The sequence below is a fragment of the Drosophila santomea genome, chromosome 2L (assembly GCF_016746245.2).
Source record: "Drosophila santomea strain STO CAGO 1482 chromosome 2L, Prin_Dsan_1.1, whole genome shotgun sequence".
Taxonomy (NCBI): domain Eukaryota; kingdom Metazoa; phylum Arthropoda; class Insecta; order Diptera; family Drosophilidae; genus Drosophila; species Drosophila santomea.
The window spans coordinates 17,348,515-17,362,887 of record NC_053016.2 but is presented as its reverse complement, the minus strand read 5'-3'; the positions used below and the strand labels follow the sequence as shown (position 1 = coordinate 17,362,887).

At 45.7% G+C, this 14,373-nt stretch overlaps 4 protein-coding genes across 4 annotated transcripts; 2 read left to right on the top strand and 2 right to left on the bottom strand.

Moving 5' to 3' along the window:
* Positions 1 to 93: 93 nt before the first annotated feature.
* On the top strand, positions 94 to 2,480 carry LOC120458269 (endoplasmic reticulum junction formation protein lunapark). Its single transcript, XM_039645862.2, has 7 exons — positions 94 to 149; positions 210 to 257; positions 359 to 588; positions 657 to 789; positions 1,100 to 1,529; positions 1,738 to 1,914; positions 2,148 to 2,480. The coding sequence occupies exons 2-7, from the start codon at positions 231 to 233 to the stop codon at positions 2,315 to 2,317; spliced, it is 1,167 nt and encodes a 388-aa protein (XP_039501796.1). The 5' UTR covers positions 94 to 149; positions 210 to 230; the 3' UTR covers positions 2,318 to 2,480.
* A 2,413-nt stretch (positions 2,481 to 4,893) lies between these two features.
* On the top strand, positions 4,894 to 5,984 carry LOC120458774 (DNA translocase FtsK). Its single transcript, XM_039646553.2, has 2 exons — positions 4,894 to 5,065; positions 5,373 to 5,984. Exons 1-2 carry the CDS (start codon positions 5,051 to 5,053, stop codon positions 5,847 to 5,849), a joined length of 492 nt encoding a protein of 163 aa, XP_039502487.1. The 5' UTR covers positions 4,894 to 5,050; the 3' UTR covers positions 5,850 to 5,984.
* Positions 5,985 to 7,025: 1,041 nt separating this feature from the next.
* LOC120456315 lies at positions 7,026 to 7,811 on the bottom strand. Its single transcript, XM_039643074.1, has 4 exons — positions 7,574 to 7,811; positions 7,434 to 7,522; positions 7,245 to 7,377; positions 7,026 to 7,186 (listed from the first exon to the last, which is right to left on the bottom strand). The coding sequence occupies exons 1-4, from the start codon at positions 7,695 to 7,697 to the stop codon at positions 7,116 to 7,118; spliced, it is 417 nt and encodes a 138-aa protein (XP_039499008.1). The 5' UTR covers positions 7,698 to 7,811; the 3' UTR covers positions 7,026 to 7,115.
* Positions 7,812 to 7,984: 173 nt separating this feature from the next.
* Positions 7,985 to 9,513, bottom strand: LOC120458383 (histidine-rich glycoprotein). Its single transcript, XM_039646002.1, has 3 exons — positions 9,437 to 9,513; positions 8,827 to 8,888; positions 7,985 to 8,351 (listed from the first exon to the last, which is right to left on the bottom strand). The coding sequence occupies exons 1-3, from the start codon at positions 9,455 to 9,457 to the stop codon at positions 8,096 to 8,098; spliced, it is 339 nt and encodes a 112-aa protein (XP_039501936.1). The 5' UTR covers positions 9,458 to 9,513; the 3' UTR covers positions 7,985 to 8,095.
* Positions 9,514 to 14,373: the final 4,860 nt, after the last annotated feature.

The window sequence follows — 14,373 nt, the reverse complement described above, 5'->3', positions numbered from 1 at the left end:
TGACGCGGTCATTTTCAACGGGACATTCTCTCGCGGTTTGTGTCTGGGATAATACTCGAACTTTGCTGTTAGTATTTTAATATTTTTGGTGGGTTCCAACGGTGGATTCGAAAAGAAGACGGTCACGCTTGGCGACAACTAATTTCTAGGCAAGCTGGCGGTTAAATAGCAAAATAGCCAAGTAAATGTCTAAGTTTGTTTGTTTCTAGTTAAATTCGTGAGCATACACCATGGGATTCGTGCTGTCCAAGCTGCGGGTGCGTATGTGTAATAACCCACAGGGAGTGGGACCGTGAAAACAAAACAGCGAATATACACTAAGACCCCCAAAAAATATGTGTCGCGAATCTAATTATAGAAGGAAAAGTCCACGGAGGCGGTGTTGGAGGGGCTGCAGACGCAGATCCAGGCGTTGGAGAAGTACGTGATCAACACCGAGGAGCAGAAGCGGCGGTTTGTGACGAACTTCGTGGGCTTCACCATCGGAGCATATATCGTGGGCTTCGGGCTCTGGTGGTACTTCTACTTCCCGCCGACGATGCAGGAGTGCTTCATGTACTTGGTGCCGCTGCTGCTCTTCCCCATTGTGTGAGTGTTGCCATCTGATTTGCTCTAAATCCGGTTCCTGACCGACCTTGATCTCTTCCGGTCTCTAGCATCATCTTTCTTCGGCGGCTGTTTACGTGGTACTTTCAGCGCAAGCTTAACAAAAATGGCGATAAGCTGACTCGTCTGAAGGAGGACAAGCGCAAGATATTGGAGCAGGTCATGGACAAAGAGACCTATAAGGTGGGCTTACGGCTTCCCCTTGATTACATGCCCTATTTCAAATCTGGCCAAGTGCAGAGCTTCGAATATCTTATTGGCTAAGATATGTAGTGTAAACTTTTTTGCCTTCGTGAGATATCTTTGAAAGAACCCCACCAAAAGCAGAGCTGTTATTAATGTGCTCATATCAATGCAAATCAGACTAGAACGCAAACATTATTAATCGACTTTCACCAAGTGCAGCTCTCACTTGTTTTTGTATTGTTAGTTAAGCCAATGCACTTTGTTATGATACTTCAAACTATATTGTGTTCTTTAATGCATTCCACAGGTGGCAGTGAATCTCCTGGAGCGTTTTGGCGACAAGAAGCAGCTTCGCATCAGCGGTGTTCAGACCGGCTCAACGCCCAACCGATCGCAGATTGAGCGGTCTCCACTGCCCGCCGCAGTCGCCGCCCGAACTTCAGCTGCCGGAGGACAGCAGCAGCGATCATTGGCTCCATACACCAGTGTCTACCGCAACAATAACAACAACCAGAGCAGTTCACTGAACAGCAGCGTCATCAGCACACAGTCAGTGGCACCGATGACGTCAGCTTCGCCGCAGGTGCGCGCCGTTCAAGAATTGCGCCGACGATCGCCTTTCCCCATCGTGGACGATCGGTCACGAAGTGCCCTAGATCGCATTGTGGACTTCATCGTGGGTGACAGTCCAAAGGATCGATTCGGCATGATCTGCAAGGCGTGCCACGCCCACAACGGTGGGTTATGACTGCTAAAGGAGGACTTCTATAATTAGGCACAGAAACATTGCATTTTGTAGCTAAAAAACCGGTTATGTTTTCGCTTTCATTCTTTATTTCGGTAACGATAGAACACTTTGTTGTCAAACAGTTCTCTATGATTCACAAAACAAACTGCTTAATTTAAATACAATCGTTTTTTAACTTGAAAAATTCTCCTTTACAGGAATGCTGCCTAAGGAAGAGTACGAGTACACTACCTTCAGGTGTGCCTTCTGCAATGTACTTAACCCGGCAAGGAAGAAGCGACCCGTGGCTCCCCGGCTCTCCCTGGAGGCACCTTCGGATACCGCAACCAAGCGAAACGACAGCTCAGAAAGTGAATCATCCGACGATGACTCTGGTATATATATATATTCAATCGAAAGGGAGACCCGCAGTATATCGTCATTTTATTGCAATTCTAGTCACTAACTTTCAGTTTGCTTGTTTAATTATTATTTCTTCGTTTATCGCTTATCTCATGAAATGCAGGGCAAATAGCAATGACAAAATGATCTATACATGTAATTTAAAAGTGGTTTTCCCTATTATCACTAAAAAGCAACTTAACTAAAGTATCTAGTTCGCTTTCAGATAAGGAGCCATCTGCACGAAGAGCCCTGCTTCAAAATGTGCCATCTGGTGAAGTTGATAAAGATTCCACCACCGTAACGGAAGACTTGGCAATGGAGACTGAGACAATCGAGACTGGACCTGTAGCCGCCGACGTCGTCAGCACAGCTGAGGTGGCTGCCAGTTCCTGAGGGCACATCGCCTCCTAGGCACCAGTCGCCAGTCAAGCAAAATTCTTGGATTATTTGCTTTTTAGCTTACTTATCTAATTTTTTATTGGTAAGCAAATTTGAAAAAGAATCATCTGTTATCATGAATTTATTGTCGAAGAACAAATACATTGAATGGAATACATTTATCTTCGAGTAGCGCGCACTTTCTTTGGGTCAGCCACCTAGCCGCCCGAAGTGTGGGCGGCTGCACACCCACAACTGTCAGCATAGAAGGAAATTGATAATTAAAATCTAGACAAAATAAGGCGACAACTAATGGCATAATAATTTAAAGCACGCCGCAGCGTGTGACAAAAAAGGCGAACCCGACAACCGACATCGCTGGCGATATCACTTGGCCAGCAGCGATACTTACTTACAGGCGCGAGAACACACACATGCGACTGACTCTGCGACTCCAGACTAACACTGCATTATGCGAACGGTCAACAATTTCAATTTCGCTGGCTTTTATTTAGCTTTATTCTGTTTTTCCGGGCCATTGATCAAGGCTAACGAGATCGATCGGCTGGCTGGCCTGCTTGCCTGGCCGCCTGGCAATCTGGCGGTGCAGCAACGTAACATAACGCATTAGCCGGCCGAGACCAACACCAACAGTGCCCACCCACACACGAAAAAATCATGAAACATTTATATTATATAAGTGACATATTTTAAAACCATTATTGATTTAATCATCATTTTAAATTGTCACATGTATTGCCTGGTTGATAGTTGGATTTGTATTGTAGTTGCAAAAATGAACACCTTGGAGGAATAGGTAAATAATGGAATTTCTAAAATGTATTGTTACATTAAATTCTTTGAACTCTTTCCAGAGCATGTAAAGTTTTAAAATCCATAGCCCAGTCCGCTTAAACGTAACAATATTGTATCAAAATATACCTTGGATTTCTCCCTGTGTAGTTGTGTTCGGCAGGGGCAGGGTGTGGATTGTGTGGATTGTGTGGATTGGACGGTGCCGCGCCCGCGCAAATTCCTGCCAATGGCTGGCGGCAAACACAAATTATAAGAATTAAACTAAATCTGTTACACCGTTGCCAACAATTGGGCACGTCTGTCCCCCAATATAACATGTTCATGTGGCCACATGGATGTCTGTCCGTCCGTCCGTTTGTCGGTCGTGTGCCGAGCCGCGGGCACTGGGCGCTGCCTGATTAGCTCATAATTTGTGTGGCAGTGCGATTTTCGCTATTTTCGCTATTTTCCGCGTAATTGAATTTCCCAACGCAGCCCGTCGGCCAGGAAGTCGCTGGCGATCGATCGCTGGTGCGTAAGGCGGTCTCGGGCTCAGTTTCACTGGCACTGCGTGGTGCGAACGAGTGAACGGCCGTCAACCTACAACGGGTTATCGGAAATAGAACTGCCAGTGGATAAGTTCGAAACTAGGGCTGCAATGCGTGGAAATGTTCAAAATGTTTCAGATTTGAGGTACAGATACATGCCATTATAACATGTATTTCCAAATTTAAAGTTAAAGTTAATTTCTATTATGGCCTCTGTCTAAACCCACATAATGTATCAATGGCCAAATTTGTGTGCATACTATATGATGTGCAAAATTTGATTGAAAATGTGTTATTGGTTAAATGAAATGTTTATTGTTTTGTAATTATTAATACATTAATTATAAATATACGCAAGATTTATCAGACTACAAGAAAATGTCCCGCCAAGGAAAGGTGTATTTAATTATATAGAAACCCAGACTTTGGGATGCCTATCCTGCAGCCCTAGAACCCAGAACTGAACTTCGGTTCGACCCCGCCTCTCGAATGCTGTGCACCGAGATCTAGTGCAAGTTCGCTGCACCGAAACCCGTTTGCAATGACGCGGACCACCGCTGCCTTCCGGGCAGACCAAGACCGGGCGACATGTGGCAGTGGCATGCCAAGGCGATGGTGGAACCAATGGCAGACCGATGGCGATGGCGACCTGTGCCTTTTACACGATCCGAATCCAAGTCCAAATGCGAATCGGAGCGGAGTGATTCACGAACTGATCCGCTGGCAAATGCGGATCGAAAATTGGCCAAACGCCAACGCGACTTTGTCAAAAGTGCCCGTACAAGCCCAGCCTGGAGATTTCTTTTTGGCCGAAATGCAGAAATGCAAGTTGGGGGCTTAGTTCATTGCTAATGACGGCATGTCGGTAACTCGATATGAGTGCGCACTCGTATGTGTTTGCATAGTTGGGTGTTTAAGCATATTACCCGTAGACATGTATGTATGCATGCCTGTCCGTCGGCCCCGTTCGATTTATTTGTCCGCGCTCCACAACAAAGACTCATAATAATCTGTTGGGCCAATCAAGTAAAATATGCGCGAGATCAGTCAACTACAAAAACAAAAGCAAAACCAAAAGCTAAAGTAAAGCAAAGCACAGCAACTGCAGCAGCAGCAGCCGCAGCAGCAGCAAAAGCAACAAACACAGCAGCCGCAGTAATGAAAGTGAAACCGAGTCTGGCCGAGAGACTCTGGCTGAGATTGAGACCCAACCAAGAGTCGGTTCTACCCAGCACCGCTATATAAGCTTGATGACCGGGCTCGGCAGCAGCAGTGCAGCGCCGACCAGGAACCCAATTGGAAGTTTGAGCTACGACTTCATAGTCCAATTCGGCAAAGGATTACCACAAGCCCCACACCAGAACCAACTCCACCAACCAACCACCACCCACTCACCATAGCCAACATGTTCTGCAAGCTGGTAAGTGCCCATTGAGCCGAGTCTCTCCTCCACTCAAGGATAGCATATGAACAAGTTCCTTTAACTATAAACTGAAGCTAGAATCTGAAACATCTTATTTGAAGCTCATTAGGGCCGATAGATACACTTTTTATATTAATTTAAAAATCAAGAATCAATCCTAAATTCCAACTTCTCAAATTTGTTTTGAATTTTATAATCAATAATCCATAAACGTATTTGATTACATTTATGAATTCAATACAATTAAACACGGAATAACTTCCTTATTCTTATTATATAACTTATTCCTAATCTCCTTACACAGCTTTTCGCTACTTTCGTGGCTCTGGCGGTGGCCAAGCCCCAGCACCAACCTGCTGCCCAGTATCCGGCTGGCGTGAATCCGCAGGACTGCCCAAACTTCCCGATCTGTGATAATGCGCGCCTGCATAATCCCCAGCCGCAGTGGGGTGCCCCGCAGCCACAGTGGAACCCCCAGCCGCAGCCACAGTGGAACCCCCAGCCGCAGTGGCAGCAGCCGCAACCCCAGTGGAACCCCCAGCCGCAGCCCCAGTGGCAGCCACAGCCCTCTTGGAACGCGGCCCCAGCTGCCGCTCCCGGTGGCGACAAGTATCCGGCTGGCGTTAACCCGCAGACCTGCCCCAACTATCCCTACTGCGACGTGAACGCCGGACACGCTGGTGCCCCCGTCGCTGCTCCTCCTCTTCCGGGCTGGACGGAGCGCCTGTATCCCGCCGGCGTCTCGCCGCACCAGTGCCCCAACTTCCCGTACTGCAACTAGGGCCGCTACTACTCACTTGCGGCCAGCCGCAGCTTCCTCTAACGCTTCGCCCTTCCCCAGTTCTCAATTAGTGGACATTAATCTGAAATTCTTTGTTGTTGGCGCCGAAATAAATGCAAATGTTGGTCAAAGAAACGCTACTTTCTATGGTTAATAGCTGAAGATACAGGGGGGTACATTTCGTTCTATCCGCAACTTCCTATGTTACAAAAATAATTGTTAGTTGGCTTGTAGAACTCTTAATATAATTATGTTACTTTCGAACAAAAGATTAATGGAACGTAGTAAAAATAATGCATGATATTCTGCTTTATACTTAAATAAAGTACTTTGAACTCTGTATACACTTGTATACAAGCAGAAAGGTGGATGAAGAAAATTCCGTCAGTTAAATGCGCTAAAAGAAATGATAGAGAATCTTAAGATCCTGCTCTGTTAAACTGGTATTACATGAAGGAAAGATCCTGCTTCTTTATACTGTTAATACAGGAAGGAGAGATTCGAATTCTTAAATCGATAAGAATTCCTATGTATATAATATAAAAGTATCCACTACCCTAGGACCAGTTCTAGCTGAAAGTGTGTTGAACTAGGGACTGTCGACATGAGAGCATGCCTTGAGAATGTGCCCTGCCACGCCCCTGACTTACAGCACTACGTGGGCCAGGAGCGGAGTGGCCGGACCGGACCACCTCGGGTTCGTAGAGATCGGAAGGGAGCGGAGTGGACTCGGACTGACTGACTGGCAGTCGACCTCAGTCGGAGCTGGTCAAGTGAGTGCTTTGTGAAAGTCGTTCTTGCAAAACTTCGGCTTAATTGCCGCCTTTGGGAGACCAGCCCAAGGTCAAGTGCAACTGCAAATTACAGTATTGCAGTGGTATAAACTAATGGAGCAATAATCCAATCGAACCTATCACATTCCCGACCAATTTACCTGAAATATGCGTGCAATAGTTGCTTTATTTATAATCAACATGGCATTGCCCCATTTTTTTGGCGCTGTTTTGGCAGTGTGGATAAAAATGCAACTCATGAAGTAATTTTACAGGCATAAGTAATGTGAAGTGATTATAAAAAATTTACTGGATGAAAGGGAATAAAAAATTTACTGAATGAAAGGGAATGTTGGTATTCTTGGAACCCAACCAAATGGAGTGAGGTGAGGTAAAAGAGATGTAGTGATTGCAACGATGATTATTTTATTTTCAAAGGCCACATAAAATGTACAAATACAATTTAGTTCAATAGCTTTTTGGTGGATCCCCTTCAGATGAATAGTGGACCTCCTAAGGCGGCGTAAAAAGAGTATGCCACCAGCCAGAAATATAGACATATAACTGAGGAAGTCGAAAACAGTCAAGGATTGCGGAATTCCAGATATACCAAACTACTTACAGAGCATTAGAGCGTATATGATCATTACCCAGAACCAAACGACGAGTATGACGTCGGATACTATCAATATGATCATTGCAAGGGCCATGATCATTGTCATTATTATATAGAAGAGCATCCAGCTGCTCCTCAACTAGATCAAATCATTAGCATTATAATGTGGACTAATATATTTTATTGCCATCTCACCCGTAAACAGCCGATGATCAGGACTACGCAGCTCAGGATGTGAAGCATCACGAAGATAATGAAGAGGTGGTGACCCAAGTCGGGAATGCCTATGGGAGATAGGATCGAATCGTTGCTCTAAAGAATCCCGCGGAACTTACCCGACTCCCCGAACAAGGCGACAAAGGTGCCTCCGAGGATATCCGCTATGATGTGGAGGATCCCGATGGCTATGGTGCCGATTCGCAGGTCCACGCAGCAGCAGCAACTTTGTAGGTATATCATGATGCTATTTGGGCTAATTGCTATCAGTAAGTTAGTATTTCCGACCCGAGTGTTTGGGGTTTTTAGTTTTTGTATGGACAAGTGTAGAACTTCTGACACTGAAAACAAAAATACTGAGAAGGTGATGTTCTACCATCTTTCAAAATAACAACTTTCTAACCTTCGTCCCAACCGCAAAAACCCCAAACAACAAAATATTTATTTCATTCCCCTAAAGAATATATGGTTTTTTAGATTGCTTGTAAGCCATAAATCCCGCCAATACGCCAGGATTGTTCTGTGTACAGTCGAATTGTGGTTTATTTACATTCATTAACTTAGCATTGTACAGTATTTACAGGCTGCTGCGGATGGGAATCGCTGAGTGGGTGGGTTTGGAGCGAAGCAGGCCAGCGGGCTTACAGCCAGCCGTGTCCGTGGTGGGAGCTCCAGCCGTGGTGGTCGTGGTGGTCATCGAAGACGTGGTGCACCGGGATCTCCTCGTGGTGGACGTGGTGCACCGGCACGGGGATCTCCTCGTGGTGGACGTGGTGCACGGGCACCTCCTTGTAGATGGGCACCGGGACGTGCTTCACCACCGGCACGTGGACCTTCTGGACGTGGTGGTGGTGCACCGTGTGCACCTTGTAGGGCACGTGGATCGTGTGGTGCTCGCTGCGGATCGAAAAAGTGAAATCGGTTAGATTGAAAGCCGTGTACCATCGCATATTAGCTAATCAGTTGCTTGAACCCTGCGTCTTGGCAGACATGGCTATTGGCTATTGGCAATTGCCAATTGATTCGAACAATTATGCGCGCATTACGTTGAATTAAATGCCAAGCGCGGCCTGCAAAATTCCTGAGCTGCGAGCCAAGCCAAGATCGGCTAAGTTCAATGGTAGCCAGTATATAGAGACCAGAGACTGCGGTCGGGGGCTGGAGCGAGTGCTCTAAGTGCTACAAGCGTTTTGATTGCTCAATTCGATCGCAATCGGACACATATTTCATAGACCCACGGAGCAGTCGCAGCGTTTAAAAACCCATGCGACCGCTCGTTAGCTTAGCATAAAGCGGGAAATGGGTATTTTTATCGATTCGCTCGGGTTATTTATGGATCAGTTCAGGTGCAGATCGCCGGGGAGATACTCACTGTTTGCCAAAGAAGCCGGGACTGGGGGCGCAATAGGCCACGGCGAAGAGGGCGACGAAGATCTGAAAGGGGATAAGGAAGTGGTTAGGTCCGGTTGGAGTAATTCGAATAGCTAAATAATCAGTGTGATTAGTTTTAATTTGGCGCAAGTTAGAAGCCGCTCATAAAATGCTCTAAATAGTTAGTGTTTAATTTTCTGGGGCTTCCAAGAAACCAATAGAACAAAGGAACCAGACTGTGTCCACATCATTTTGTTATAAAGTGAGATATGATTATATTTCTATCCTGAATATCCATGAAATATTTAGCCGAAAATGTTTAATGCTGATATACTTTTTGTAACTTGTAATTCTGCAAAGTATATGTGTGTTCGCTATATTATAATTTAACAACTTTTTCAGTAAATAAGCCATCTATTAAAAATGCTAGTTTTTAAATGATATTGATGGCTTATTTCGAACACGGCGGCTATTGATGTCACTTCTCTGTGAATTGGTTATATTTGAAAGGGCAAGTTTTATTCACGATAGTCCACACAAGTTTAATCCTTTTCAGCTCCATTCAGAGGCCTGGTTTCACACTTTTTTCGAGCGGTATCCTTCGCACTTACGAATACTTTCAGGGCGGACATGGTTGCTGGGCTGAGCTCTGCTGCACTCAATAAGGCGATACGAAAACCGGAGCACTGTCAGGTGGTGACTGATAACCACAGGCTGCGACTCATCCGTTTTATACGCGGCGCCAGCAGCGGCTTTGTTGTTGCTGCGAGCTGCTACGACTGCGCTGCACAAGAAAGACGTGATGTTGGTGCAGCAACAACAGCAGCAGCAGCAACAGCAGAGGCAGCAACAACAGCAGCAGCAGCAGCAGCAGCAGCAACAACAGCAACGGCTAAGCGACAATAGGCATAACAGTGGACGAACGAACGACTGCTAACATGGCCAACATGGTATAAGTGATATGTGATTTGTATTACCCGCCGTTGACTTCTGTTTACGAGGGGTTAAGAGCCTCTGAATGGTGGAAAGGGCTGGGGGGAGGGGGGGTCTGCGAGCGGTGGTCCATGCTTCAGTTGTCCACAAAGGCAGACGATCGAACTTTGACTTGGCGGGGCTTTGTGTAATACGGGGCAAATTACGTTCATTTCATAATCATAATCGCCAAGCAGCGCGGAGTGGGGCTAAAATCATTCCAAGTGAATGACCAAGTAGCACACTATATCGCCGCTGACTGGATCACTTAGCGGCCTTCTGCAGACCGCCGCAAAAAGTGAACGTGCGACCGGAGACAAAACCAAGTTGTCACGCTAATCCAAATTTCTTGGCCCTTCCATATCGGTTGGAAGACATCTCCACCAATCGACCTTGAATGTTTTCTGTGGTAACTGTCGTTACCACTGGTGTCAAATAATGTGGGTCAGCGTTGGAGCTGCAGGAGTCCACTCTTGGATGTATCCCCAGCCAAACACACACATCACGACACTTGCAGCACGAAACACGTACGCCGTAAATTTGCAATAAAACACATTTCGGGCAATTACTTAACAGTAACAGTAGTTGTGGCGCTAATCAAGAAATGCATCACACGATTTTGAAGAAATTCGATTTTGATTGTGTGGATCCGTATTGTTTTTGCCCATTCTACTGTGCCCCTGACATAACGCTAGCCACGCCAGCTGCTGTTGCAACTGGTTGTTGCAAGTTGCAAGTTGCATGTTGCTGCGTTGCTCTGCTGTTAATTCGACTGTCAAGAGCTTCAGTTTGCGGCTGGCTTAACCCATTTAAGGCTGAACAGGGAGCTTCTGTTTTTTATCTAAGCTTTAGCAATAATGAGTTTCAGCTTGGGGTACTCAATATTAAGACTACCCTTTTACTAGTAACTTAAGAACTTAATAAATATTTTACATTAAAAAAGTGGTGCTACTAAAGCCCCATAAGATGGTATAACTTTATAGTAGCACGATATTCAACTCGTTAACAAATGGCCCAAAACGGGTTAAACTATTAGTATCAATTACCAATTTTCTCTTTCACTCATTTGGCTTTTCTGTGTATATGTAGGCCAGTGTGCTTTTACTGCGTTCGAGGGCGCTCCACTGGCATCCTGCCCCACCGAGTCATCGAGTCACTGAGCCACCGAGCCAGCGAACCACCAAAACACCGCACCACCGGCTATCCCCACCCCGTTCAGCGGGATGTTATTGCATTTGCGGCAAATTGCTCGTTTTAGCCATGCCAAATTGCATAATGGATATTTGTCTGAGCGATAAATATGCCATAGCTTCCATGCCACGACCCCAGCCCGCCCCGCGCCACTTCTAACCATGCGTGCCGGTGGGCAAAACCAAACAATAATCCACCCGGTGGCCGCTGCGGTGGATGATTACTTTCGCTTTCTGCGAACGCGTTCACAAATCGGCTTGGTTTGGTTTGGTTTGGGTTGGATCTGGGGGGATCCAGGGATCTGCTGCACATGCAAATACTTCCTGTTGGGTGAGTTTTGACTTCTGTGAATGTGCGCCACTCTAAAGACTCGGACCAACTCCTGAAAGTGTACAGAAAGAAGTTAGATCTGGTGGCAAAGATAGGAATAGGAAATACTATTCTAGGTCAGTCAGTAACATCCGGAATATTATCTAATCTAAATCAGTAGCAATTATCAATTATAACCATATGTTTCCCAGAGTTCAGTCCTACATACATGTAGTATTCCCTACCTAGGGATACTGAATAGTACCCTATCGTACTCTATCGGCTATTTATATATTCCAAACTTGGGAAACACTTATTTTTCTCCGTGCAATAGGATCTATTAAGCCAGAGTCGAACAGCTGGCCACTAGACTCAGCCTCCAAGTGAGAGTGTGACGCACATGCGGACTCAATGGCTCACTCAGCACCGATGTGATGTAAAACACGCCAAGTGCTCCTCGTTATGCAGATATGGACAAACGAAGTGGCCGTCTAATTGGACGGCGGAACATGACCGGCTGTTCACTGGATCGGTTAAACATGAGTGGACAAATTGTTTGTGATAAAAGCGAGCAAGATTGATATGAGATATGTGGCTCATAAATCATTCTAACGCGTTCCACGAAAGATTGATGTGCGCAAAAATAAGATTTACTGCAGAACTAGCAAAAGCAAAGCTTTAATAATCTAAGACTGTAATGTCCACCACCAACTGTATATCGTAAGGCATTTTGGCAAATTAGCAATTTTTGTACGACTGCTAGTAAAATCTGTGAAACTAATTAGTGAATTCTGCGCTTCAACCAAAACTTAAATCAGTTTCGGTGCTCGGAGATTGGTTGTTAAATGGATTGGTATGGTAAATTAGCCGATGAAAGAGTGATTGCCCATAATGGTTTAGGTTTGAAAGGATTTGGACACAAAGGTTAATTCAAAAAGATTCAAAACTAAAACTAATTATAAATAGAATCCAACTTTTCAGCTTATTCTTTCATGTTAAAATTCAATCTTTATTAAATCATGTTCCCATGGATTTGCTTATGCGTGCTACTAAGCCAATACGGATAAGTGACTTTTGTACGTGTTATCAGCTGGGTCCTCCTGCTGGCCCACAACTGCCAATCACCTTTGGACACAATTTATGCGCCCTCGCAGAAATGTTTACCCAACCAGTGGCGATTACATGACGCGGCTGCAGGCATGGATTTCCTGCGGACCACACTGCCCCATGATCGGTGATCGGTGATCGGTGATCGGTTCGACATCGTATCTGCCGCCAATATCTTCCAGTTAGACACGACCTGAAACCGAAATTGAATTTCCACGCAGATACGCTAGATACGTGGTCAACTCGCGCCCCCCTATCATCGCTGGGAGCCTCACCCACTTGGCAGGCGGATTGCGTCCGCCAAAAGCGCCGATCGCCTCCGCAAGTCTGCTGAATTTTGATGCGGTGCGATGCGATGCGATTTTGGACTTCGATAGGGTCGAGGGACAAGTGCCAAAGCAAACGCTGCACATTCAAGCGGTACGAGTTCGAGCAATATGTGGAGCAGCCCCCAAATCCAAATCCAAATCCAAATATTCACAGGCGCAGATTATTTGGCAATGCGGGGAAGCGTCACTGGCGGGCCACTTCTGTTTTGGCCATTTGGGCCTCAACCGCTTTCCGAAGCGGACTTGACCTGCTTGGGGGCGGAGCTCCTCGGTCATTTATAATAGATGCTCGAGAACAACCAGCAATGCGGCGAGCACCTTGATTTTTTGGGCATTTCGTGGTAAGTTAAGAAAGTATGTGACAAAATTTAAATTGGTTTAGGTCCGCGGGACATAAAACAACCTTACAGATTTGGTGAAATGCTTTAAAGACTGAAAAAGAGAATCTCTTTCTTTTTCAGATTATATTCGATCTAATAGTCTTCTTTTATCAGTAACTCGGACGAGGTTGAAGAAATCTTTTACTGTAAATTTGATATTTATAAATTATCGGAAAAACTAGTCGGTAAATCTAGTCATGTACCTCCCTCCCCACCCATTGTCCTTCTGTATGAAAGTCGAGGTTCAAATACAAGCCAGAAAGGTCAGAGTTCGCAGCGTGCGATTCAGAACATGGCCACGAAAATGAATGAACTTTTGAAACATTTTTCCGTTTTTTTCCCCAATTTCTATCGCTATGCCAACAACAAGTTTAGATAGCGTGAAACACAAATGGAAATACAAATGTTTAATAAATCTTACTCTCTCGAGTAAAAATTATTTCCAATCCTATTTATAATTTGGCCATTGGGCAATCCCCATTCTCTTAATGACTGGCTTAGAGGCGTAACCTCTGCCGCGACTTAGAATTCCCAGGAGTTCCTGGTATGCAAATGAGCCGCCTAATGAGCTCATCTCGCCTTCAGCGAATCCCAGTGCGAGTCCGAATTCGAATCCGAATTCGATTCTCCTGCCTCTGCCGAAGCCGACAGCGGCGTCTACGCTGCTGCTGTGCACGCGCCTGCGCAGACTGCGGCGCAGATTTGCGAAGTCGATGGCGAGGCGCTGATGAAGAACAACCCCGGCCTGAATTAGACGGCGCCAGCGAGCATGACAAGGTCGGCACTTAAAGGTGTCGCCAAACTCCCAACTGCAAGCTCCATCCACCCACCTGGGGGGTCATCATCTTTAGGTGTGCGGTTGCCCCATCTTTCGAAAATCTCTTTTTCGAGTGTTTTGTGAAAACTCGCTCGAATTAACGCTTCAGTTAAAGCCCAATTGCACTGCAGTGGCCAGTGGCAGAGTCGGTGGGTGTCCGTTAAATTTGAATTTCACACCGCTTAGCGCGCTCAGCAATGCGGAAAGAAAACTCTCAAAGCGCCAAGCTGAAATTTTCGGATTCTTTGCTCGAGGTGCGGTTCTGATTCGACTGCTCCACTGATTCCCGGCTTCTAGCCAAGAATTCTCTCTAATTGCATCAAAAGAAACTCAAAACACATAGGAAATAATCACGCAAATGTGCCTTTGTTTTGATGTTGGCATGGTGAAGAGTCTATGAATTCGTAAAGGCGTTTTGGTAACAGCGTTTAAGGCCTAAGATT

Coding starts and splice junctions, on each gene's coding strand:
- LOC120458269 (XM_039645862.2), top strand. CDS start 231: ATGGGATTCGTGCTGTCCAAGCTGCGG. Junction 258..358: donor TCGTGCTGTCCAAGCTGCGG/GTGCGTATGTGT, acceptor ATCTAATTATAG/AAGGAAAAGTCCACGGAGGC. Junction 1,530..1,737: donor GGCGTGCCACGCCCACAACG/GTGGGTTATGAC, acceptor TCTCCTTTACAG/GAATGCTGCCTAAGGAAGAG.
- LOC120456315 (XM_039643074.1), bottom strand. CDS start 7,697: ATGATATACCTACAAAGTTGCTGCTGCTGCGTGGACCTGCGAATCGGC. Junction 7,523..7,573: donor CGCCTTGTTCGGGGAGTCGG/GTAAGTTCCGCG, acceptor TATCTCCCATAG/GCATTCCCGACTTGGGTCAC. Junction 7,187..7,244: donor CATATACGCTCTAATGCTCT/GTAAGTAGTTTG, acceptor CGACTTCCTCAG/TTATATGTCTATATTTCTGG.
- LOC120458383 (XM_039646002.1), bottom strand. CDS start 9,457: ATGTCCGCCCTGAAAGTATTC. Junction 8,889..9,436: donor TGTCCGCCCTGAAAGTATTC/GTAAGTGCGAAG, acceptor ATCCCCTTTCAG/ATCTTCGTCGCCCTCTTCGC. Junction 8,352..8,826: donor CCCGGCTTCTTTGGCAAACA/GTGAGTATCTCC, acceptor TTCGATCCGCAG/CGAGCACCACACGATCCACG.